This window comes from Equus caballus, chromosome 3 (genome assembly GCF_041296265.1).
Source record: "Equus caballus isolate H_3958 breed thoroughbred chromosome 3, TB-T2T, whole genome shotgun sequence".
Taxonomy (NCBI): domain Eukaryota; kingdom Metazoa; phylum Chordata; class Mammalia; order Perissodactyla; family Equidae; genus Equus; species Equus caballus.
The window spans coordinates 67684188-67709000 of record NC_091686.1 but is presented as its reverse complement, the minus strand read 5'-3'; the positions used below and the strand labels follow the sequence as shown (position 1 = coordinate 67709000).

At 40.7% G+C, this 24813-nt stretch overlaps 1 protein-coding gene and 1 long non-coding RNA gene across 2 annotated transcripts in view; one reads left to right on the top strand and one right to left on the bottom strand.

Annotated features, from left to right (window-relative positions):
• Window positions 1-24813, bottom strand: part of LOC138923458 (uncharacterized) — a 37123-nt gene that overhangs the window by 5672 nt on the left and 6638 nt on the right. The gene's annotated exons all lie outside the window — the stretch shown is intronic.
• CXCL2 (chemokine (C-X-C motif) ligand 2) lies at window positions 10419-11758 on the top strand. Its single transcript, NM_001143955.1, has 4 exons — window positions 10419-10518; window positions 10614-10737; window positions 10857-10940; window positions 11743-11758. The coding sequence occupies exons 1-4, from the start codon at window positions 10419-10421 to the stop codon at window positions 11756-11758; spliced, it is 324 nt and encodes a 107-aa protein (NP_001137427.1).

Here is a 24813-nt window from a genome sequence, read left to right as displayed (position 1 = left end):
GTCATGTCTATTAACCTCTCTTCATTCTCACTTCCAGAAAAATGCCTGACAGAATAGGTACTAAATAAATGTTTGTCAAATATTAACTACATGAAAGGAGACAATAATGCAGTTGGTACTATGATATAACGGTGCAGCAGGTGCTGGAGAAGGCACTCAGCCAACACAAAGTTGGTCCAACATTAAAGACTCTGTTTCCCAATGCCTGACCTTGTTAGGCTCAGAGATTTCACCAAATTATTAGGAGACATTATAGCACACTCAGGCTATTTGCCCCATCAGTGATTTGTATGATTTTTTAGTTAGAGTCACACCTGTAACTATTAGGGAATCTGCTAAGAGTTCCCCTCATCTGTCCATCCACACTCACCATCTACAGATGCTATAATATGTGCTCATTAAACATTATTTGATGATAGATATTTACATTCCATGTATATCATACACATATGTAAAATACACACAACTAAGCCAATCCTTTCTCCACTTCCACCATAATTTCCACCCTACATAATTGGATCTCTTATTTCTTTAATGTCCTCAGCTACTTCAGAAATGTCAATCAAAGAACAGCTCAGTCATACAGCAGAGACACACCTTGAAAATAAGTATCATTCAGAATCCTCTGCCCCAAAGATTACCTAAATATATGAACAGAACCTAGAAGGGAAAAATAAAACCAAAACCATTTCTGGCCAAAGAACTGGGAGATAATAAACATCGGAAAACATTGTGGTCAACATGCTCAATATCAAGTTTTTACGATGATTCATAAATTTCCTGGTTGAAATCTGTATCTTTATGCTACGCATGCCATATTCTTTTGCAGTTTATACATTCATCTTTCAACTTCCTGAATTTTGTTTACATAACATCACAATGTCATACTGATATTTTCGTCTCTGAAACAACTTCTTGTGAGATTATTTCTAAGAAAAAAGTTTTCTCATTTCCTTATTTTCTACAGTTTTCGCAATCCTGTATCTTTTTGTTGTGCTATATGATCATGACATCATTTGTTTAGTGAGTACTACTTCCAGAAAGTTCAGGAAACAACTTTTACAAAATGGGGATGAAAAACAATTTATAAAAATGTTTTTAAAAACCAACAAGTCTCAAAAAAAAAAAAAAAAACCCCTGCTAACAGCTGATATATAGAATGGTTCTCAGTGTTAACTGAGATTTTAAGTATTTGTAGACTGGTCATATCATCAGATTATCAAGCCAGGAACAGAAAAATAAATGATCTAACATTATAGAAGAAAGTAGACAGGCTAAACGAAGACTTTTATATTAGAGGTTGGACTTTATCCAAATTTACATCTCCTACAACACCTATCACTTTGCCTGGTGCACATAAATGAAAGAAAAAACGTAAGGGATGAATAGCTACTTTCCATTCACTTCCTGCTCAGACTTTGTACCTTTAATTAGCTGGACCCTCCCCTCTATCATGAAGCAGATGGTCCACAAAGGCCAAACATATTCCAGCTCCATTTGCGGCAGTCAATCAAGACCTCTCTTGCTTTATTCCTGACATTGCTCCCGCTCTGTTCTAGACCTTGGCAGCCAGGCTCTGGTTTTGAATGTATTTGCAGGCCCCCCTTGTGTTCTTTGGACTTGTTGGCAGACCTTAGCCTCAGAACTTTCTGAGGATTTTAGTTCAGATTCATTTCTCCGGCTGCACCAGGTAGGACACTTTTCCCCAGCTCTTATACTTAATTCAAACTCTGGCTCATCTAGGTTCACCTATATCCCCTGGGGAGTTTTACTCAGATGCTGAGTAGTCAAAATAGGCAAAAGAAACTAAGGAAATTTAGGCTGTTGCAATCCCTCAAGGACAATTTCCTGATATCCTAACCTCAGGACACTTGGTTACATGAAACAGTGGCCTGAAACCATTTATTCACGCATTATTTCAGCAAACATTTGCTGAATGCTTAGTACGAACCAGACATATTGAAGATGGTGGATGCAAAAAGAAATGAGATATGATATCTTCTTTGAAGGGTAGCTAATCTAGCATAGGAGTATGTAAACCAATGGTCCCCCATAAGGTGCTCTGTGTCCAAGAGCCAAGATAAGCTCTTGGATGGAGTTAGGGACTTTCTGATGGAGGTGATATTTGAAATGGCTCCTGAGTGATAAGCAGGAACCTCTGGTGACTGGGCTATACCTTTCCTCCAGGTCTATCTCTCTGTCTCGCTGCCTCAGCGTTAAACTCCATGTTAAAACAAATAAACTGCTTATTTTTGTTCTCAGGTCATACCACACTGCTTCCAGCTTCCATGCCTTTGCTCATTTGGTCCTCTTTTTCTGGAATGGGTCCCGTACCCATTGACATTAGGTAGCACACTCCTCCAGAAAGTTTTATGACAGCTCCCACCCTTCTGAGAAGAGGAGTCAGATGCCCCCTCACTCCTTACTCTGAATGCCTATAAAGCTCTGTACCTTGCTGAGTATCATGGACCTCCAGACAACTCCATATCGTTCTGTCCTACTCTGGTAGACCATGAGTTCAGTAGTGGCAGAGTCTGTCTTTTCCCTCTTCGTAACCTAATAATTTAGTTCCTAGTTTATAAATGGTAGATAGATGTGGAAGGGATGAATGGATAGAGAGATTAAGTAGAGTAAATAGAGTAACTTGTGCTGGAAAGTTATCCATAGCAGAAGCGTGGAAGATGGATGGTGTTAAGCAAGACTATTTCACTGGCAAAAGATAGGCATCTGATTTAAATGGTCTTAAAAAAAAAAAAAGGAAATCTGTTGCCTTACATAGCTGAAAAGCCCATGAATAATTCAGAGCCAACTGGAGGACACAGGTGCCCAAACAAGGTCCTTAGTAATTTGTCCCATTTTATGTGCTTTCCTCTGGGCCAGCTTCATCCTCAGGCAGGCTCTCCTCAAGCATTGGCTGACCTCTAGGCCCCCATTTCACCAGTTTTGCAACCCCAGCAAGAATTAAGAACTTCTTTTTCAGTTGTTTGAACAAAGACTCTAGGACTGTTTCTCATTTGGCCAGGCTTAAGTCATTCTCCCATCTCTGAATCAATCAGTAGGGTTGGGGGTGGGCCCCGATAGGAAAGGAATCGAGAAATGGATCATCCCACCTGAATGCTATGGACTGAGAGCAGGTAAATCTTGGGTGTGTTACCCTGGGAAGAAAAAGGGAAGCCAGACATGCAGTCTCCGGGGGGACTGAGTGGGGAGGCTGACTCTGATCCCAGTACACACTCATGACCTTGGCCTGTAGGGGTCAACTGACCCAGGAATTTAATATCATTTTCAGATATCTTCACTCTTCTCCTCTCAGAGCCAGAGTCTCACATTAGAAGACGTCACTCTGGGGAAATAGAGATGGCAGTCGTGAGGGAGTAAATTCTTTAGGCAAGCTCGGGGTGGAGCAGAGCTACCCTGCTCATTCCTGCTTGCCAATCAGCATGGTTAATTCTCAGGAAGGAGCAGTGTCTTAGCCAAGCTGCCCCCACAAAAAGCAGAGCCTGAGTCATCACCTGCCATGCAGGCAGATTTATTTAGGGAAATGTTCCTAATGCATAGGACTGGAGAACCGGGAAGAGGGAAATAGGATGTGGGTAACTGGGATTCAATCCTGCTGGAGACCCTCTAAGAAGTCATGTAGAATATTTGCCTAAAACATGAAAGACAGGGAAACATTTATCGATTTCCTCCTGTTCCCTATTGGGCAAGAGATTTTCCACTGCAGTGATGGAGATGCTTTGCATAAAGTGGAAGACCCTGGTGCAGCCCAGGTGGGGAGCTGTAAATTTACACTTGCATGCAGCTGCTGGCTACAGCAATGACTGGGGTAAAACAGGGGGCCTGAAAGGTGTAAGCATCCTGAATTTTACTGTCATTTCTGAAAGATTCGTAATAACACAGGGCAAATGGAATTAGCCACCAAAGCTTTCACTTTAAAGGTTCTTCCATTTGTTTAAGAGTTGTTGCTTGCATGGATTTAAAGATTGTGCCTCAAAACCTGGCGTTCCACTCTTGCAAAAGTAACTGACTTGGAGAAACACTTGTTCAAACAGACAAAGAATTTGTTTATTGTATTAACAATAAACCATTAACTACAGGACTTTTGTCCTTACAAATATTTCTGCATTTTAGTTCATGGAGATCTCATGGATTCAAATGGCATATTAAGGAGCAAAGAACAACCACCAAAAAGAAAACTTTCCCTTTCACTTGATTTCTAAAAACAAGTGATTTTGACTGTCATTCCCAGGAATCAAATTCTACACACTCTATAAATATTGTCTGCTTCATGACAAGCTTTGTTTGCTTCATTTTTTTGGCAACTTCTGTAGATGAATTGAAATTCTACTCTTCCTTAATATTCTCATTTATGTCAGTTCTGGGTTGGGTCTGGAGACCATTACAGCCAAGACTTTCTGTTTTTCTTCAGTTACAAGAAATAGAGGAGAGATTTGGACAGCATGATTAATGGTGAAGACAAACTATGTAAGCCCATGAAACACAATGAAGTGGCCAAACTGGGGCCGCAGATATTTTGGATATTCATGTTTGAGCAAATATGGACTCAACAAAAATTCAGTTCCCTTTCTAGAAGCTATTGAGTAAAGCACTCATGTCCACTGATTTCATTTGGTGGTATTCTAAATTGATTTAGAAACCGAAACTTTTTTAGAAACAAATTTTTTATTTTGAAATAATTATAAATTTACAAAAGTTGCAAAGATAGTACAGTTTCCATGTACCCTTCACCCAGTCTCCCCCATTAGGAACAGTTTACGTTACCCTGGTACATTTGCCAAAGCTAAGAAACCAACACTGGTACATTACTATTAACGAAACTCTAGACTTTACTTGGATTTCACCAGTTTTCCAATTACTGTCCTCTTTCTGTTCCAGGATCCAATCCAGGGTACCACATTGTAGTTAGCTGTCATGTCTCCACGCTTTCCTCTGGACTGTGACCATTTCTTAGTCTTTCCTTATTTTTCACGACCTTGACAGGTCTGAAGAGTGCTAGTAGGCTATTTAATATTTCTCAATTTAGGTTTGAAGAATATTTTTCTCATCGTTAGACTGAGGTTGCGATCTTTTGCAAGAATACCAAAGAGGTGAAGTACCCTTCTCATCACACCATATCAGGGGGTACCTGATATCAAACTGACATCACGCTGATGATATTAACCTTCATCATTTGGTAAAGCAGATGTGTGCCAGATTTCTCCATAGTAAAGTTACCTGTTTTTCAGAATTGGACACTAAAAAAACATAACAAGCTATATCAATGCTGCAGGAGAAAGTTAGGTCATTAGTGAAACAAAACCATGGAGATGTGTGACCATTTTGCTGTATTTGCATTTTAGAATAAGTAAGTTTGAACCATTCAACCAGGGGAATAACAAACAGATGTTTAAAAAATCATTCCTCTCAACCCTCATACACTGTTGGTGGGAATGCAAACTGGTACAACCACTATGGAAAACAGTATGGAGATTTCTCAAAAAGTTAAAAATAGAAATACCCTATGACCCAGCCATCCCATTACTGGGTATCTATCCTAAGAACCTGATAACAGATATCTCAAGAGTCCGTTGCACCCCTATGTTCATCGCAGCATTATTTACAATAGCCAAGACGTGGAACCAGCCTACATGCCCAGAAACTGATGACTGGATAAAGAAGATGTGGTATATATACACAATGGAATACTACTCAGCCATAAAAAAAGACGAAATTGGCCCATTCACAACAACGTGGATGGACCTCGAGGGCATTATGTTAAGCGAAATAAGTCAGTCAGAGAAAGACGATCTCTATATGACTCCACTCATAGGTTGAAATTAGTATATTGAGGAGATCTGATCGGTGGTTACCAGGGAAAAGGGGGGGTGGGGGGAGGGTACGAAGGGGGAAGTGGTGTACCCACAACATGACTAACAAAAATGTACAACTGAAATCTCACAAGCTTGTAATCTATCATAACATTAATAAAAAAAAAAAAAAATCATTCCTCTCCAGAAATTATTAACCAGATACCACAGAGCATTCTGTCGTAGCATAATGGTGAAAAGTCATTCTCTCTGGGTTTGGGTCCCAGGCTCAATATTTTGTGACCTGAGGAAAGTTGCTTAACCTCTCTGCACCTTAGTTTCTTCTTTGTAACCTTAACATTCCATAAGGATAACAATATCTCCTTCACGGTTTGTTGGAGGATTGAGTGAGTCAAAATTTGTAAAACTCTTAGAGGAGCACAAAATAGATGTGCTGTGCCTTGGGGTGAGTGTAGAGGTTTAGTAACCTGCCCACAGTGTGTGGCAACTAAATAAAGGAAGCGGTCTGTTCCATATTGACTCAGAATCCTGTAAGCTCTTATAATTTGTCAGCTACTATGTTTGTTGAAGAAAAAATCAAATTTTCACTGACCTGTTAAAGTTTGTTCCACAGACAAAAGTTAAGAGAGTTTAGAGAAAAAAATAATCTCTTCAAGTTTTTCTGGCTTTTATAAATTTTATAAAGTGAGCCTGCATTACATTTACAATTAGAAAACAAAACTATACACCTTTCAAGTTTTAATGAATAACTTTTGTATTTCTGGGCCAGCTTCCCATCAAATCCCAGAAAATTATTGATAACAAGAGGAGTAACCATACAAATTCTCAATTATTCATGAGCTAGTCCCATACTTTACAACTTTTAGATTATTTCTTATTTCCTACTGCTTAATACAAATTTTAATCTCCCTTTAATTTTCCTGATTTTTCTCTCAGGATTATACCGATAAACACTATAGTATTTTTAAAGACAGTCATTCATTTTATAAATCTTTTCCAGTAAATAAGATGTAGAGTCTTTAATTTAAATTTCCTTTTTTGTGTGTGTGTGAGGAAGATTGGCCTTGAGCTAACATCTGTTGCCAATCTTCCTCTTTTCACTTGAGGAAGATTCTCACTAAGCTAACATCTGTGCCAATTGTCCTCTGTTTTATGTGGGATGCCACCACAGCATGGCTTGACAAGCAGTGCTAGGTCATCTGGGGATCTGAACCTGAGAACCCCAGGCCACGAAAGTGGAGCGCATGAACTACTACACCACCAGACCAGCCCTTCAAATTTCCTTTTTATAGATGAAATGATGGAAAGTAGGACTATAAAATAAATCAGTGATAGATGTCAGCAGTAAAAAAAAAAATCTCATATAAAAAATCTCAGATCAAGAAATCTCATAAGTGCATCTCCCAGTAGAGTACAGATGTGCCTTCCTTTCAGAAAGCCTGGTACAGAAAATATTAGATGTGGAAAGAAAAATTGGAGAGTTAACATTTTCATTATAATTTATTTTTCTTTATAGAAGAATTCTAAAACGATCTTCTGTTTAGGCGATGTTGGAGAAAGCTATTTCCATTTTATTTATTTTACAAACATTTATAAGTCACTTAATTGGTGCTGGCTCTCACAAACATTGATTCATTTCTCATAACTACCATTACAAAAGAAATAACAGACCTAAAATGGAGTCATTGGCCCCCCACCACAAGCAAACCAAGGATTAATTATGGTTTCAACCTATTCCAGGAATGTGATCTTTAAACAGTCAATCTGAAATCTCCTGATTGGCACAGTGAGGTTATCTGTATGATGAAGACCCCTGCCATTCCATCCTCCTCAAAAGAAGATGTCCTGGTCTGAAACAATCTTTTCTTTCTTTTTACTAATAGCTTCCTTGCCCCACCATTCTTCTGCCTATAAAAACTTTCCATTTCGTACAACTCCTCAGAGCACCCTTCAAGATGCTAAGTGGGCTGCTGCTGCTCGATTCATGAATCATTTAACAAAGCCAATTAGATCTTCAAATTTACTGGGTGGAATCATTTTGTTTTTTAACACTATGTTGGGGTAGGTAAAGAAATATTTAACAACTTGCAGATGATGGGGTTCAAGGCAGGCTGCCCCAAAATGTGCCACTCTGGTATGTGGATTATTTCGAGCTGAAGACAATAAGGGCTTAGAAGACTCAGGAAGAACACTTAACCTTCCCCCAAACTGCCTAAAAGAATTGAACACGGAAAGCCTGTTACAGGAAGGAGCTAATAACATAAAATAACTATAGTATAATATAAAAATAGGTGTGATAGCAAGGCACCAACAAGCCCATTTTTGATCCAGCAAAACTTGTTTAACAAACGTTTGCATTTCCATCTCCATGTAAATGGCCTTCCTCCCCCTTGAAGTCCCAAACCACTACCCCTTGCATCCTCCTTTGTGTTTAGCTGATGATGGTATTTAAGGTGGCAGCTTTGGCCATTCTGGCCAGTTGCTCAGTTTTCCTGGGTTTCTCCCACATGTACATTTTATTAAACTCTGTTTGATTCTCTCCTGCTAACCTGCCTTTTTATTTATTTGACCAGCCATAAGAACCTTAGAAAAAGGGGTGTGTGGGGGGGGATTCTCTCTCTTTCCCTTCACAGGTGATGGGTGGCAACTAAATCCAGGCACTTTGTTGCACCCCAATGGCTGGCTATGGCGGGCAGGCTCTGATCCACTGAGCTGGGCTGCCTAGTGCCCTGTCCCTAGACACTCATCCCTTGGCTAGAGGCCATTTCTTTCTCCTTCCCCCTCCCATCGTATTTCACATCTCCAAGAGGTCTGAATCCAATCTGAAGACCTACACTTGTTAAAAAGAAAACCACTGGCCCCAAATGATGTCACTCATGCTACAGCCCAAAGATACCAAACCTAGATTTAATATCTCATCGAACAGCAGTTTCAACCTCTCCTAGAAATGTAATCTTAATAGAACAGTCTGGAATTTTATGGTCAAGCATCAGTAAGGTAGTCTATCAGGTGGGCCCTCTCCATCCCCTCCCCACCCCCACAGAAGAAGAAGAGGCAATCTTCATGATAAAGACCCCTGCTGTTTAGTTTCCTTCTCCCAAGAGGAGATGGGCTGACCTAAAAAGAATCTTTTTTTTCTTCCGATAACAGCTCCCTTGCCCCATCCTTCTTCCTGTAAAAACCCTTCCCTTTTGTACAACTGCTCAGAGCACCCTCCTAATTCCTAGTTGGGATGTTGCTTGATTCATGAATTGTTTAATAAAGCCAGTTAGATCTTCAGATTTTCTCGGTTGGATTTTGTTTATTAACACACTTAAACCTTCTATACCTAATGTTGAGTCAATCAAAGATCTACAAAACATCTGGAGAAAACCTAGTAAAGGCATCAGGTAAAAAGACTGAAATTCCTGGTCAGAAAACAGAGACATCAATGTTTGCTTCCAGAGAAAGGGGGAACCGACACAGAAGGGCCTGGTAGTAAATGCAATTGGGTTTTACGTGTGACTCAGCATTTCATATTTCATCCCCACGTCCGGAGTAAGGCTGCTACACAGCAGGTACCCATTCTAGCGTCCATGTGCTATTTTGTCCATGGATAGACGGGAAAAGGTGAACCCTGTGAGCCTGACCAACCTGCCTCTCCGCAGCTTTAAAGTGATCTCCAGTCCCAAATTTCATAGATCAAGTCTGATCTCCTCATGCATGGAAAAGGAGGTGTCCTGAGAATTTTAGAAGTTCCAACATTTCAGGGAAGAAGGAAATTCAGCAGGTTACAAAAGAAGAGGTCACGTTACCGCCCTTAATTTCACTGAAATTAACACTGGATTCAGCTTTTGACACTGATTCCAGTTTCCACCACATGGAAAACACAACCAAGATCTTCGAAGTGTGATTTGAGAATATGCAACAAGAGGAACGTGTCAAACATTCTTCTCTGGAATCCGAGATGTCAGCTGTATTTTTGACAGAGAGCATTCACTTCAGACACGTAAAACATGCAAATCCAAAATCTTTAGAGAGACAGAGACTATATGTAGATAGAGGATAGGTAACAGCAAAATTTAACCCTTCGCCCCTCCTTAATTCTCCCAGGTCTGATAACTAAAGCGACATGATTCTGTCCCTCTAAAGCTGTCGCTACCTTTCGGGAGTCTCCCAGAAGGACCCGCCCTCAGTTCTTTCCCCTCTGCCCACCCCGGGACTAGGGGTCACTTGGCGCCCACGGTCCCCCCTCGCAGGCGGAGCTCCAGGGTGGCCGCGACTCACTCGCCTCGCTCACTCACTTAGGGAGGGAAGTGAAGAGTCCCGAGTAGGCGCAGTTACAGTCACGCAGGAGGTGACACGCGGTAGGGTGGCACCGGCGGGTCCCAGCACCCCGCCTCATCCTAGGGCGGGGCCGCGCTTCTTTCCGCACCCGGGGGAGACCTGGAGGTCCGGGAATTTCCCTGGCCCGGGGCTGTGAGGTCTGCAGCCCCATCGTGGATAAAAGGGGTGCGCCGAGGTCGGGGAGCCACAGAGCTCGCTCCGCCAGCAATCCCGCCAGCTCTCTCGCTCCAGGCCCCGCCGCCCCGACCGTCTGAGCTGAGCCCCATGGCCCGCGCCGCCACCGCCACCGCGTCCTGCGCTCCCCGGCTCCTCCGGGCCGCGCTGCTGCTCCTGCTCCTGGTCGCCGCCACCCGGCGCGCGGCAGGTGAGACCCGGCGCCCTGGGGTTCCAAGGGCGGGACAGGGATCGGGTGGGCCCACCGGGGGACAGTCACGCTAACCGAGTCCGTTCTCCCTGCAGGGGCGCCCGTGGTCAGTGAACTGCGCTGCCAGTGCTTGCAGACCGTGCAGGGGATTCACTTCAAGAACATCCAGAGCGTGAAGGTGACGCCGGCGGGCTCCCACTGCGCCCAAACCGAAGTCATGTAAGTGCTGCCGCGCGCCGCCGCTGCTACCGTCCTTGTGACCTGTACCGTCCCGATGCCCCCAACCCGACCCCCAGCCCGACCTCCTGCCTCACTTGGATTTTCCCCTCTTTCTGCAGAGCCACTCTCAAGAATGGACAGGAAGTTTGTCTCAACCCTGAAGCCCCCATGGTTAAGAAAATGATCGAAAAGATGCTAAACAAGTGAGTAAGAGCCATTGGTCACTGGCATCTGACTCCTGAAAACTGTATCAGAGAAACCCAGGGTTTAGCTGAGGAGGGAAAAATAATTATTTCTCAATTTAATTTGCCACTAAGATCATTAATCTGCTCTGGTGCCAGAAGGGCATTTCTAGTACCCTCCATCCCCACCCTTGACTCTATCCCCATTCAAATAAGTGTGGGTAAAGCTGCTTTCATTAAAATACTCATTGGGGTTGGTCAGTTATGCTAAAAAGCTTTTCCCCTGTTAGAAAACAGGCATTTTTTTTTTTCCTCAGTGTGTTCTGGGCTTCACACCTGAAAAGGAGAACCTTTGGTTTTCTGCAACTTAGGCCCTAAAGCTTAGCGGTGAAGAACAGGGACTTTGCAGTGACGCTGCGCTGAGTACAAACCTGGGTTCACCACTTATTAGCCATGTGGCTCAAGGACGATTATTTGGTTTATCTAAGCCCAGTCAAACAGGGAAGCTGCATGGGGTTGCTGTGAGTTACTGTGAGGCTGAAGTGAGGTGCAGTGTGACAGACAGACAAAGAGTCACGGGTTCTGGCTGTTTGTAGCCAATAATTCAGTTTTTCTAAATAAAAGCATCCTAAAGAAAAGCATCTTAAATAAGAGCATCCAAGAGCCTAGAGGTCTCTGCTACAGTATAGGGAGTAGCCATGTGGTGCCAGGCTGGGAAAATTTAAATTCAGAAAACTCTGGAACATAGTGGGGCAGGCCAGGAGAGGAATGTTGTGCAGCCAGCTTTCCTAAGCAGTTACTAAGTACATTTTTCTCATTACAGGGGCAGCTCCGACTGACCAGAGGAAGAAGCTGATCAGTGGCTGTAGCTGAAGTAGGCCCTGCCCTTACAGGAATCAAAGCAGAAAGAGAGAAACGGATCATCAGCTCCCGAGGCCGCCTGGATCAGGCTTAATGTGTTTGACTTCGCTTAGGAGGGATCCTCCACTATTTATTTATTTATTTGTTGCTTGATTTTTCCAAGATTCTATGTTATTATTTTAAATATAAAATAATTATGTAATTGAATCTATTTGTGCACTGTACCATTATTTTTATTGTTTATTTTATGCCAAACCCAAATTAGTACAATCCTGATTTGTATTTACTTTGAAGGTAGAAGGTTTGCAAACGCCCTGCAGTCATTAAACTAATATTTTTGAGGAGCCCACAACATACCAGTGTCTGTGACAGAGGCTGGGGAGTCGAAGCAATTAGACAGTGAGGTCATTGTCAGGGTGGGGGAATATGTGTGTACGTCTATTTTTCTAACTTTTTAAAGGAATGTCAGTTATTCTTTATTGAAATGATTTTATAGTATGAGAAGTGATTTTATAGTAGTATAGAAGTGAGAAGTGGTCAACACTTCTCATGCTGAAGCTTTCAGAACCACAATGTTCTAAATATCCTTTGGACATTTCATGTCTTCCTTGTAAGGCATAATGCCTTGTTTCATGTTAATTATGCAATGTTTCTTTATGTCTTAGAACACAGAGCTTTAAATATTTATTGATGTTTTTGCAAAAATAAACATTAAAATAAAGTATTTCAAAATAACCAATGTTTGTTTTGTTTTCTGGAAAAAAAAAGAGGGCCGTCTTTACTGGATAATGTGATGATTTACGTCAACATTTCTCAACGGTTTTTTCTCCTCCTGGGCATTCAATTTGCTACACAGATAAATGAAACTGTCAGCTATGCTTAATTTCATCTGGTGATAGCTGTCATTCCCCTTGGCTCTCACCCACCCAGGATTGTGCTTTTCCAAACTGTAGGCTGCCCCCTCCCTCCTCAGTGTGAGAGTCACTGATATATATTGCTGGCTTTTGTAAGGAGCTCCATTCTACCTCACTACTCAAGTTTACCTCCTTAAAAACATTTACATTCTTACAGCTATCTTAACAAGGACTCTTATTTAATTCCTTTTGCTAAATGATTCTTCAAACAATTATTGACAATTTAATAAAGCTAGCAGTGAAATGGTGGTAAAGTGGGTTTTTTCTTTAAAACTTAACTTGTGTTATCAATAGAAGAAGAAAAAGTGAATCACTGAGTACTTGACCTATGAAGTGATGTGATGGATGTTCCGGTTCAATTTTCTAACCTTCATTTATAAGTTACTACCACTGAGTTTAATGTTATCCCAGTCCGTGGTACCAACTTACCAGATAGAATGGTTTTAAGATTTGAGTGCATTTTGTATGGAAACTGATAGATTATTTAGACTGAGAAAATCCAGGAACTTGGTATTCAGTGCTGCCCCAGGATGACAGTAGCACTCCAGGTTTCCAAGACGGAAACAAAGTTGGTACGTCAAGGGAAGAAAGAGCCCTGTAAGCTAAACCAGTGTAATCCAGACCTGAAAAGGACGAAGGTTTGCGGATGTGTGGGACGTGTGCTTGGCTCTGACTCAGGACTAGTTGAGGGAATCCTGAGCCCTAGGTAAAAGAGTTCAGCAGAGGTAAGAAGGCAGAGCTGGCAGCCTAAATACTGGAGATCAAGTTCTGGCTTGCTCCAAGCAGCTGGGTAAGCAAGGCTCTAAGTAGCAAGAAATAACTGTGTGAGCTTCTTTTCCCTCTTAAAAAAGTTAAAAACAGTCAACTCTTCATAATTCCAATGTTATTAATTACAAATGAGATGAAAGAAAATTTGTGAACTGTACAGAAGTAAATAAAGGCAAAACATTCTAGAAGCTTCATAAATGCTAGCATTCACTTTCTAACTCCAAATCAGAGGTTGTTGGAAAATATTTACAAGTAGGACTCCAAGGGCTCAATAAAGCCCTCACACCTAAGACCGGTCCTTACATTCAAACACTGTCTTAAGCTTGCTGTACTGGCCAATTAGTTCTTGTCAATATGGAACACGGAGCATAAAAAGGAGGAAGGAGATATTTCTGTTCATAGGGTGGTTAAAGACAAAGATTTCAAAGAATCAGATTGACTTTGGAGTAAATTCCAGCTCTATCACTTGTTGACTGTGTGGTCTCAGGCAAATTTCTTGACTCCATCCAACTTCATTTCCCCTTCTGTAAAACAAAGACAATAACAGAAAACACTTTCTGAAGTTGTTGCAGGGATTAAGTATTATTAATGGCTTCAGAAATCTGCCATTGGTCCTCAGACCAATTTCATGGACGTTGTTTCAGTGTCAGTCTTGGATGAAGTGGATGTGTAGTGTTGTTTTCTTACCAAATTGCTCTGAGACTTTGTGAGTACAAAGCAGTCTCCCACTGAGAGTGTTATGGCAGGAAATGGGACACAAGAGTGTGTGAGGTGGTGGCCATTGGGTGAAGGAAGTAGGAAAAAAATATGTGACACATCACAACTTTAAGAGGTCATCAGCAGGAAGCAGCAATGGCAAGAATGACTTGAGGTTTCCTGAACAATGACACCAAAGAAGCTAGAGCCAGAAAGGAGGAAATATGGCTGACCCTATTCTATCACTGTGAGTCCTTCCTTGTGAGTTCCACTGAGATGTTCTCTCTGAACTTCCCGAAGTAACGGAAAAGACATTTGCGGTATGGCGGAGGTGGCACAACTGCAATAGTGTAATAGGGACAAAGATGATACTGTTTCTCTTTTCTCTGACTACCCACACAAATAATAAGGGGAAGGGCTTGTCCTGACTTTAGCAGTGATGCCCCACTCCATATCCCCTCTGTTTACCAGTGAGTTTTGCAGTTGCAATGGGCAACATCCATACATGCTGGCAGTTTCCCAGCCCAACCTCCCCTATCCTTCTGATTCTCTTCCTGACGGCTTTCTCTATTTGGGTGTGGTGAGGGAAGCATGGTAGAGAGACTTTGCTCAGCTCGCAGGCAGGATGGCCTATAATTTAATGCCCTCAGAGCAACCCTCATTGAGGGGCAGGAGTTAGTGGATGAATATTCTGTTTTCCAGTCCCTTGGTTGGACAGTTCTAGAGGTTACACTATGTATGTATACATATATTTTTTCAACTTCTCTCTTCTTTGTGTTCACATTTTCTTTTAAATCTTTGAGCATATTTGTAACTGATTTTTTTTTAAAAAATCATCCCATTCACAACAACATGGATGGACCTTAAGGGAATTATGTTAAGTGAAATAAGCCAGATTGAGAAGGACAATCTATGTATGACTCCACTCATATGAGGAATTTAAACATGTGAACAAAGAGAACAGATTAGTGGCTACCAGGGGAAAGGGAGGGGGTGGGCACAAAGGGTGAAGGGTGCACCTACAACATGACTGACAAACAATAATGTACAACTGAAATTTCACAAGATTGTAAACTATCATAAACTCAATAAAAATTAACTTAAAAAAAATATATATATACATATGTCCCTGTCCCATAGGAAGCCTGAGCCCGATCTTCTGGGGTTTCACCCTATCATGTGTAACTTAGTATTGATCAAAGAGACCCAATGGAACCTCGATGCCGATTTCTGGAGCTTTATTTTCTTGCATGGATCTCTCCTTTCTGCAGCTTTACTCCATAACTTCTAGTCACCTCAGTCTCCCTGAATTCAAATCTGTGTGTCTTCAACTCAACAAGACCGCTGTGCTCTGCTTCGGCTCTCCCGTCCTGCACAGTGGTCCAGAATTGCTCCAGGAAAAAGCCAGGGTGGTCATGGATCTAACCATGTTTGTTTCCTTTTCTCAGGGGCCCTAGTCCTCTGCTGACTGTTGTTCAATGCCTAAAAACAGTTGTTGCATATATTCTGTTGAGTTTTCTAGTTGTTTACAGCGGGAGGTTAGGACAGTTTCCTTTTACTCCAACATGGCTGGAAATGGAAGTTTTGATGGGACAATTCCCTGGAATGTTTTACAAGGTTTCTCAGAGGCTCCGTAGCAAGATTAAGCCTTAGTTACCTGCAGTGACATTTCACTTATAACATATACTTTATTAGCTTTTCTCTCTCCCCCATCCCGTATTCCCCCACTCCCTCACTTGTTCTTCCTATGATCATCTCCAAGATAAACTACAGCACACAAGTCTGTGTATCAGAATCTGCTTTCAGGGGAACCCAAACTTGGTCCCTTGGATTCCTCAGAAATTGGATCTCAAAGCAAAGACTTATACTCTTATTTTATTAAGGAGAATAATAGCAGAAAATCAGAAGGAAGGAAAATGTGAAGTAGGGCAGGGAAAAAGTGACAACTAATAAGACAGTGCTTAACCACAACCACACAGACCATCATCAAGTACAACTGAGTTCTTCACCTTCCTAGAGGCTATTCTGAGAGTTTGCTTTCTTATTCTGAGGAAACTAGGAAACCAACTCAAATCAAGAAATTGGAATTGCTGGATTTACATTAGAGTCATAATTCACTCCAACAGCAGGGCATCAGCCTCTGATTACTCTTCCCGTGCTGACCTTGAAGTCAAAACATGGAAGCTGGATCCATAAGACCCTAAAGTTCAGGATAGAGGCTAGAACCTACTAAACCCACATCCAGGACCTTATCTTCATCTGTGGAGAGGATGGTAGTCCTGGTGACATTTTGTCTTCCAAATAAAAAGTGACATTTTCCTATCTGGATATTATCTTTTTCCTACTGACTCATAGGTGTTCTCTACATATTTTGGATATTAATCATTTGTCAGATTTATAGATAACACAGCTCATTTTCCAATTTGTAGCTCATATTTTCATTCTTTCTAGGGGTCTTTTCAATTGACATGTTTGTATTTTTATTATACTTGATAATAGCAATATGCTCTGTTTAAGCCAGGAGTAGTTGGAATTGTTCCTTTTGCTTTCAACAGTTCCCTGAAGAAGAAACCACATAGTTTGGAGAGGAATAAACAATCAAGATTAAAACCAGGAACTGATCTTTTAACAGCCAAGTTCAAAACCTGAGAGATCACACACAAAAATCAGTTGTCTCATTTTATAGACGGCACCAGGGAGGCTCAGAGACCCCTAAGGAATTACCAAATGTCACAGAACTATTTTATTTAAAAATGGACTGCAACTCAACGTTCTGATATTTAGTACAGTACTATTTTCATTAACTAGATCATTCTCGTAACTGCCAAAGAAGATTATTAGCTTGAATCTTGGTTCTAGGATTGGCTTTCTAAAATTTGTATAAGCAGTTTCAGGGAACTAATTAAGAACTAATAACCCATTCATACCACAAGCTACTGTAGGGTGGTCTAAAGGAAATATGATGAACATTTGGCCAAACAATTTGAAGTAAAAAATGGGTTCAGCCACTTTGTGTGATCAGCTAAGTTACTCTGTCAGTTATCTATCGCCTCCCCAAAATGCAATGACTTAAAACAACCACTATTTTATTCTGGCTCATGACCCCATAGGTCATCAGTTTGGGCTAGGTGATGCAGCGGCTGGTCTGGACTTAGTTGGGTGGTTCTTCTGATGGGGTCTCTGGGGTCACTCGTGTGGCTGCAGTCATCTGATGACTTGAGCAGGACTGCCTCACTCACAGGTTTGGTGGTTGGTGCTGGCCATTGGCTGGGCCTCATGTCTCTAGCAGATGAGCTTAGCTCTCTTCTTATGGTGGCAGCAGCATTTCAAGATGGCAGGAGTGGAAACTCCTTGGCTTCTTGCATTCTTGACTCTTTCCTAGTTGGATATTATCTTTTCCTTATTGACTCACAGGTGTTCTTTACATATTCTGGATGTTAATCCTTTGTCAGATTTATAGATAACATAGCCCATTTTCCAATTTGTAGCTCATATTTTCATTCTATGATGTCTTTTCAATTAACCTAAGTTTGTATTCTGAATACACTTGAGTTTAGCAATGTGCTCTTTTCTAGTTAGCACTTTTAGTGTCTTGTTTCAAAACAATTTCCCTTCACAGAGGTCATAAAAATATTCTTCTATATTGTCGTTTAAAATTTTTGCAGGTTTTTTCTTTGTATTTAAGAATTTAGTCCACCTGGAATTGATTTTTGTATATGATGTGAAGGATTATCCAATTTTATTTTATTTTTCTATATGGCTCCTCAATTGTTCCAGCACTATTTATTAAAATATTATTATTTACCCACTGATCTGCAACACTACTTCTCGCATGAATTGAGTTCCCCTCAATGTGTGGGAGTGCTTATGACCTCTCTATTCTGTCACGTTAATCAATTTGTCTATACTTGTGTCCTATTTTCATTGTTAACATTTTATAATAATTCTTAACATCAGGAAAGGAAAATTCTCCCATCTTCAGAGTGGCTTTTCTTTTCTTAGGTTTTTACTCTTCCATATAAATCTTCGCAGCATCTTGAAAATTTGCACTAAATTAAATTATAATTTTGAGTGGAATTTCTTCAAAATTATACAGTAATTTGTAATTATTGATATATTTATGGGTCTGAGTTTTCTATTTCAAGAACATAGAATAGCTCTCAAGTTTTTCAGGCCTTCTCTAATGTCTTTAAACAAAGTTTTATAATTTTCTCCATAAACGCCTGCCATATCCTTTTTATTATAAAGAATTTATTTCTAGTCTAGTCTATATTTTTTTCATGCTATTATAAAGAACATCTTTATAAAATGTCACAGTCTTGCTATTATCAGTGATTAAACATAAAATTTTGTATTGATTTTGTACCATCAATCCTTTTCTTGAGTGGTCACGTCATCCGGGAACAATGGCAGCTCAGTTTCTTCTTTCGGAAAACTTGTCTTTTGTTTATCTTTCTAGCTTTGCTGAGTTGGCTGTGGTAACAGCAGACACGTTTGTCTGGTTTCTGCATTCAAAGGGCATACCTTGACCTTTTCACCATTATGTACAATGTTTTACGGCTATCCTTGTATTGGTGACTTGTTAAGGAGTCATTATATTATCATTATAATTTTTATTAGTTTTCATAATCAGATGTTAAATTATGTTATTTTCTTAAACCCTGGAATGTACACTTCAGGTCAGAGTATGGCAAGATAATCTGGTCTTCATGTAATGAATTTCAAAGGGGTGGAACTCTGTCATTCTGTGAAGTGTAGTTAAAAACTACAGAATCAATTTAACTGAGCAATTTATACTCCCCTCCCCAATAATAAATGAAGCTTTAACAAGGTCCTAAAAGCTAACAAAATTAGAATAGTTATAATGACAAAGAATATATAGTAAGTGGTTGATAACTGGCAGCCTGGAAGATATTACACTTGTGTGGATTTTTCAGAGTCTAGCACTGTGCCTCGTACATCCTAAGCCCAATAAATGTTTGCTGATTAGCTGATATCTCAAAAGACTCTAAGAAAAGATGTTATTCTTCAATTGATTAAAAATAACTGAGTTGTGCACACAGATGTGAATAAAGTTGTATTCTAAGAAGATGATTAATATAGTTTGAGAAAACCCTGTGATCATTTTAAGCATACGCATTTTATGTTGCAGAAATTCTAATGAAGAAATTTGAAGCATTATTCAATTAAGTACCGTTATTATTTAACCAAAGCACTCTTTTCTTTTCAGAATCACATGAAAGGTGGCAGATTAAGTTGTTTGAATCTTGAGACTAAATGAGTGATGAGTATCATCAAAAAGTTTATGGACAGGCACCATCATATTCATATTCTTGCTTTCTCTTTTCTTTTAATTAAATGTACATCTAAAATATATACACGCTCTGGTATAGATTAGGATAAAATTACAGTAAGAATAGAATAAGGCTATTCAGAGAATCTAAAAATGTGGTCCCCTGACCACCAGAATTAGCATCACCTGTCAACTTAGAGATGCAAATTCTCAGGCCTCACCTCAGCCCCACTGACTTGGAAGCTCTGAAAGCAGGCAGCCCATTTTAACAGCCCTCCAGGTGATTCTGATGCACTCTCAAGTTTAAGAACTACTGGTACATATCTTCTATTGAACAAAATATCCAAGTTTTACCTATGTTATAAATATCTCCATTGAATATAAAAGTGATTTAAAATTGCTAGAAGCTGCTGTATGCAGACCAGCTGGGCAGGCAATAGACCCATTTGATGAAAGAGATCTTAAGAAAAAATCCTCCCCCTTTTGAAAAAAAAATTATTTCTGACAGAACATTTCTAGAAACTAAACTTCAAATGGAATTTGCAAATTGGTGGATGGAAAGGGTATAATAAGGACTGGCAGGTGATATGGGAGCGAGTTTGGATTAACTTCTGAAAAAACCCTAGGATTTTCTTGGATTTTTAAGCTATAGCATTGGGTAAGAAGGGAGAGGTGACCACTCATAACAAAAAACTAAATTTCATGGTTTTCTAAATTAAAAAATAAAAAGGAAAATAAATTAAGGGTATATGGAGCTTATGATTCACCCGAGGGTCACCTTGACAGTTGAGTGATGCAAACTGTTGGGAGAGCTTGGGTTTTTTAATCCTATTGCTATGGTTTAGTGTTCCAGATCCACCAGCTACAGCTTATGTCGTTCTGGAAAATTCACTTAACATTGGGGATTCACATGTTTTCATTTGTTCTTACTTTGCTCTATCATGGGAGAAGTAGATATAATACATGTAAAGTACTTAATTATGGCTATTATTAATTTTCAACTTACCAAACACGTGGGCTTTTTTCTTTATTCTTTAGTGGGCTTTTTTCTTACAAGGGACTACACATGGGTAATCCTGTGTATCTGTATAGCTTGTATTGTAGTGCCCCTAGCTGATGGCCACACAAGGAACATCACATGCTATGGGTATCGAGAGCCCTTGGCATCATTGTGAGCTTGGACATCCTCCAGAATTTTCTTTGAAAGTAGCATTAATTTTTGCTAATTCAACTTTTGCTGAACTGCTTTCTCTACTTATTCTGGAGACCTAAACATTGTTTTCAGGCAGGTGACAGGCTACTTGTGAGGGCAGTAATGGAAGGAAAGTTGATGAAATTTCCATCATGTAGGAAGGATAGTCCCCAAAACTCAGATGGTAGGTGAGAAGTTTCCCTATTAGGGTCAATATATCTTCACAGATGCTACCTTTTCCATGCTGCCCCCTACCGCCTTTAGTCCATTTAACTTCCTAGTCGACTCTGGCCTTTGACCACTGTTTTTCTCTTCACCCCATCCTTTGATGTGATTCTTAATGACATCAGTATGGCTCTTTATTAACTTGTCAACACTCTGCTCTCTTGATTGCTCAGCCTTTGAATTCCAAATGCCTTAACCTCCACCCCATTTTAGTCACCCACAACCTTGGATCTCAGTATAAAGTAAAGTTGTTTATCTACATTGTTGAAAACTGAAATATCTCTTTTAGAAAAATTTTCCATTCATTATAAGATCTGAAATAAGAATGTACTTAAGAAGAAGGAAATGAGATGTCATACGGCTGTATTATAGCCAGCCCTGGTGGTTCAGTGGTTAAGATTCAGTACTCTCACCGCCATGGCCCAGATTCATTTCCTGGTCAGGGAACCACAGCACCCATCTGTCGCTTGTCATACTGTGGTGGTTGAGTCTTGCTGAAAGTTATGCTACCTGTATTTCAAATATCAGTAGGGTCACCCATGGTGGACAGGTTTCAGCAGAGCTTCCAGACTAGACAGACTAGGGAGAAGGACCTGGCCACCCACTTCTGAAAAACATTGACCATGAAAACCCTATGAATAGCAGCAGAGCACTGTGTGATAATAGTGCCAAAAGAAAGACAGGCAGGGTTCTGCTCTGCTGTACACAGGGTCACTAGGAGTCTGAATCAATTTAATGGCACTAACAACAACAGTTGTATAATAGAATTGTCTTAAATTTTAAGAATTTACTTTTAAATAAAGCAAACCTAATAGATAACATCAGCCAAGAGTAGAAGTGATCCAACCTAGGAAACTATAAGGTCATCATGTGGAGAGTGGAAAGGGAGGAAATTTATGACCATTAAGACCCAGGGAGGGGTCAGCCCTGATGGCCTAGGGGTTAAAGTATGGTGCACTCTGCTTCAGCAGCCCAGATTGGGTTCTCGGTGGCAGAACCACACCAGTTGTCTATCAGTAGCCATGCGGTGGCAGCAGCTCACATAGAAGAACTAGAAAGACTTACAACTAGAACATAAACTATGTACTGGGGCTTTGGGGAGGAAAAAAAGAGAGGAAGATTGGCATAGGATGTTAGCTCAGGACTAATCTTTCCCAGCAAAAGAAAAAAAGCGGGGGGGGGGGGGGAGGGGGATTCTTAAAAAACAAAACAAAGCAAAACAGACCCAGGGAAGATCACAAGGATGCTGCCTCAGAAAGAAGAGATGGAAAACACTGAGCTAAAGCTATGTCTAATCATTTAACTTCTTAGTAAAATTTCTGCATATACAACACCATATTCAGTGAATAAACATCACATTTCTTTTTACTGTTTCTGAAGAAAAAAATGTGTAAACAGATGAGTGATGCTCTCATGGAGCCAATGAACAGAAATGCTGCTTCAGAAAGTGTCTTAGTCCATTGGGGTTGCCATAACAAATTACCACGGACTGGGTGGCTTAGACAACAAACATTTATTTCTCACAGTTCTGGAAGCTGGAAATCTAAAGTCAAGGTGCCAACGTGGTCAGATTCTTGGTGAAGGTACTCTTCCTAGTTTACAGATGGCCATCTTGCTGCTGTGCCTTCACATGGTGGACAAAGAGAAAGGTAGTCCTCTGGTCTTTTCTTATGTGGGCACTAATGCCATTCCTGAGGGTTCTGGTCTCATGACCTAATTTCTTTCTAGCGGCCCTGAACTTTGGAGGAACACAAACAATCAGTTCATAGCAGAAAAGGATTCAATCCATAGGTACTGGAGCCCTCAGGACTTTCTTTTGTCATCTGTTGTGTCTTTGCCTCTCTCTCTCTCTGCTTTTCTGGTCTCTATGCAAGTCAGCCACAAAAAGTAACTTGCTATCTCTAAGAGTCAATTTCTAATTCTTGAGATAGAAGAGCTTATTGGCCATATTGATTCAGCTGTCCATATAGGTCCAATCAACTGTGGCCAAGGGACTGTGGTTACTTGGTGCAAACAAGACCATCTGAGACCCATCATTGCAAAATGCAAAAACAGTTCACAGAGAAGTGAGCATTTGTACAAACTGGGCAGGCACTTCCAAAGGATTCCATCCCTGCATGTGTGTGTCTGCGTGTGCCAGAGGGAAAAGCAAAACCAGAGAGACAGAAAGAGAAAACACATTTCCTCAATATGAAACTCTTGCTAAAGAGAAACTATTGCTCTTTAGAGAGGTGACATGCACACTGAGAGAGCCCCAGGCAAAAAGTCGAAAGAGTTGGGCTCTATGATTCTGAAGAAGTGTCTGAACTTCTCTGTACTCAGTTGTAAATGTGAAAACATGGCCAAACAAAACAAAACAGAACAAAATATCTCCATGCCTCATGGGATTTTTAAGAGGAGTTAATAAAATTGAGATTGCTTTGAAAGTTAGTATGAAAATTCATATATAAAGTGTCATTATTTTTATTGCTTTATGTATAGTGTTGTCCTTATTATTAAGAAAATTGTAAAGTTACTTCCCATTTAGTACTTAATAAGCCAGTTTTATGGTACTATCGACACTGCCTTATCCACAGTTTTATAGCCCAAGCCTCTAAACTGGAGCAGGTGGCAAGTTTTTGCTGTGGATCATGGCAAAATTATAATCATGTCATTAAGCTCTACTCTAACAATTAACTCTGAGACTGAGTTTGACAAAAGGACTATCTCAGGGTCACAAGTAGAAGACTAATGGTATTTTAGAATATAAAATTCCAAATTTCAAGAGAAAAAGATCCAGTTGGCACAGTTTGAGTCATACACCCACTCATGGTCTAGCCCCCTGTGGACAGGAGAGTGGGAACACACTGCGGAGACCTGGCTGCTGCAGCCACCCCAGGATGAGGCTGGCGATCTTCCAAGCAGCTGGCAGATAACTCGGTGGGGCCTCTCTACAACTCAGAAAGCACCTTTCTCAAAACTAAGGGAAGGGAAAGTGAGCGTGGCACTTCTGATTCCACAGGTGATTTTTTTTTTTTTTGGACAAAATAACCTAAAAACCTTTACACTACAAATCATCTAGAAATACTGGATAAGATGTGAAATAAATCCTTCCAAACGGATAGCTTAATTCCTCAGGATCTTTCCCCAGACCCCTAAAAAAGGAAGCAGAAACTGAGAGAGGAAATCTCCTAGGTAAATGCTGTGCGTTGTGCAGGGCGAGGATTGAAGGTAGTCGCAATCACTTAGCTAGATGTTGGCATTTTGATCTCACATTAGGACAGATGACATGATTGTGGATCTTTGTTAACATAGAGAGTTGTAACAAAGATCCTAGCATAAAATCAGAACCTTCAATAGAAATAAAGCTACTAAAGGGGCCGGCCCGGTGGCGCAGCGGTTAAGTTCGCACGTTCCGCTTCTCGGCGGCCCGGGGTTCGCAGGTTCGGATCCCGGGTGCGGACATGGCACTGCTTGGCAGCCATGCTGTGGTAGGCGTCCCACGTATAAACTAGAGGAAGATGGGCACGGATGTTAGCTCAGAGCCAGGCTTCCTCAGCAAAAAGAGGAGGACTGGCAGTAGTTAGCTGAGGGCTAATCTTCCTCCAAAAAAAAAAAAAAAGAAATAAAGCTACTAAAAAACACAGGTCTGTGATATGGAGTATGTCTACCTCCACATGGACAATGGTTGGGAAAAAACCAATTTCCTCCCTGCAAAGTCTCTACCAAGAGTCTACCCTCAGGTAGGTTTTGGATTCCATTATAACACCTGTATGGTCGGTGAGCTCCTAGCTAGCATAGAAGAGGACCCAGATCCATGTCTGGCAGAAATGCAAGTAAAACTGCCCTAGTAGAACATACCATCAGCATGGACCCCACAGGAGTCTCAAAGACAAAGCCATGCTGAAGACAAATCCATAGTCCACATTTACAAAACTCTAGAGGAACCATCCACCCTAAGCAGCA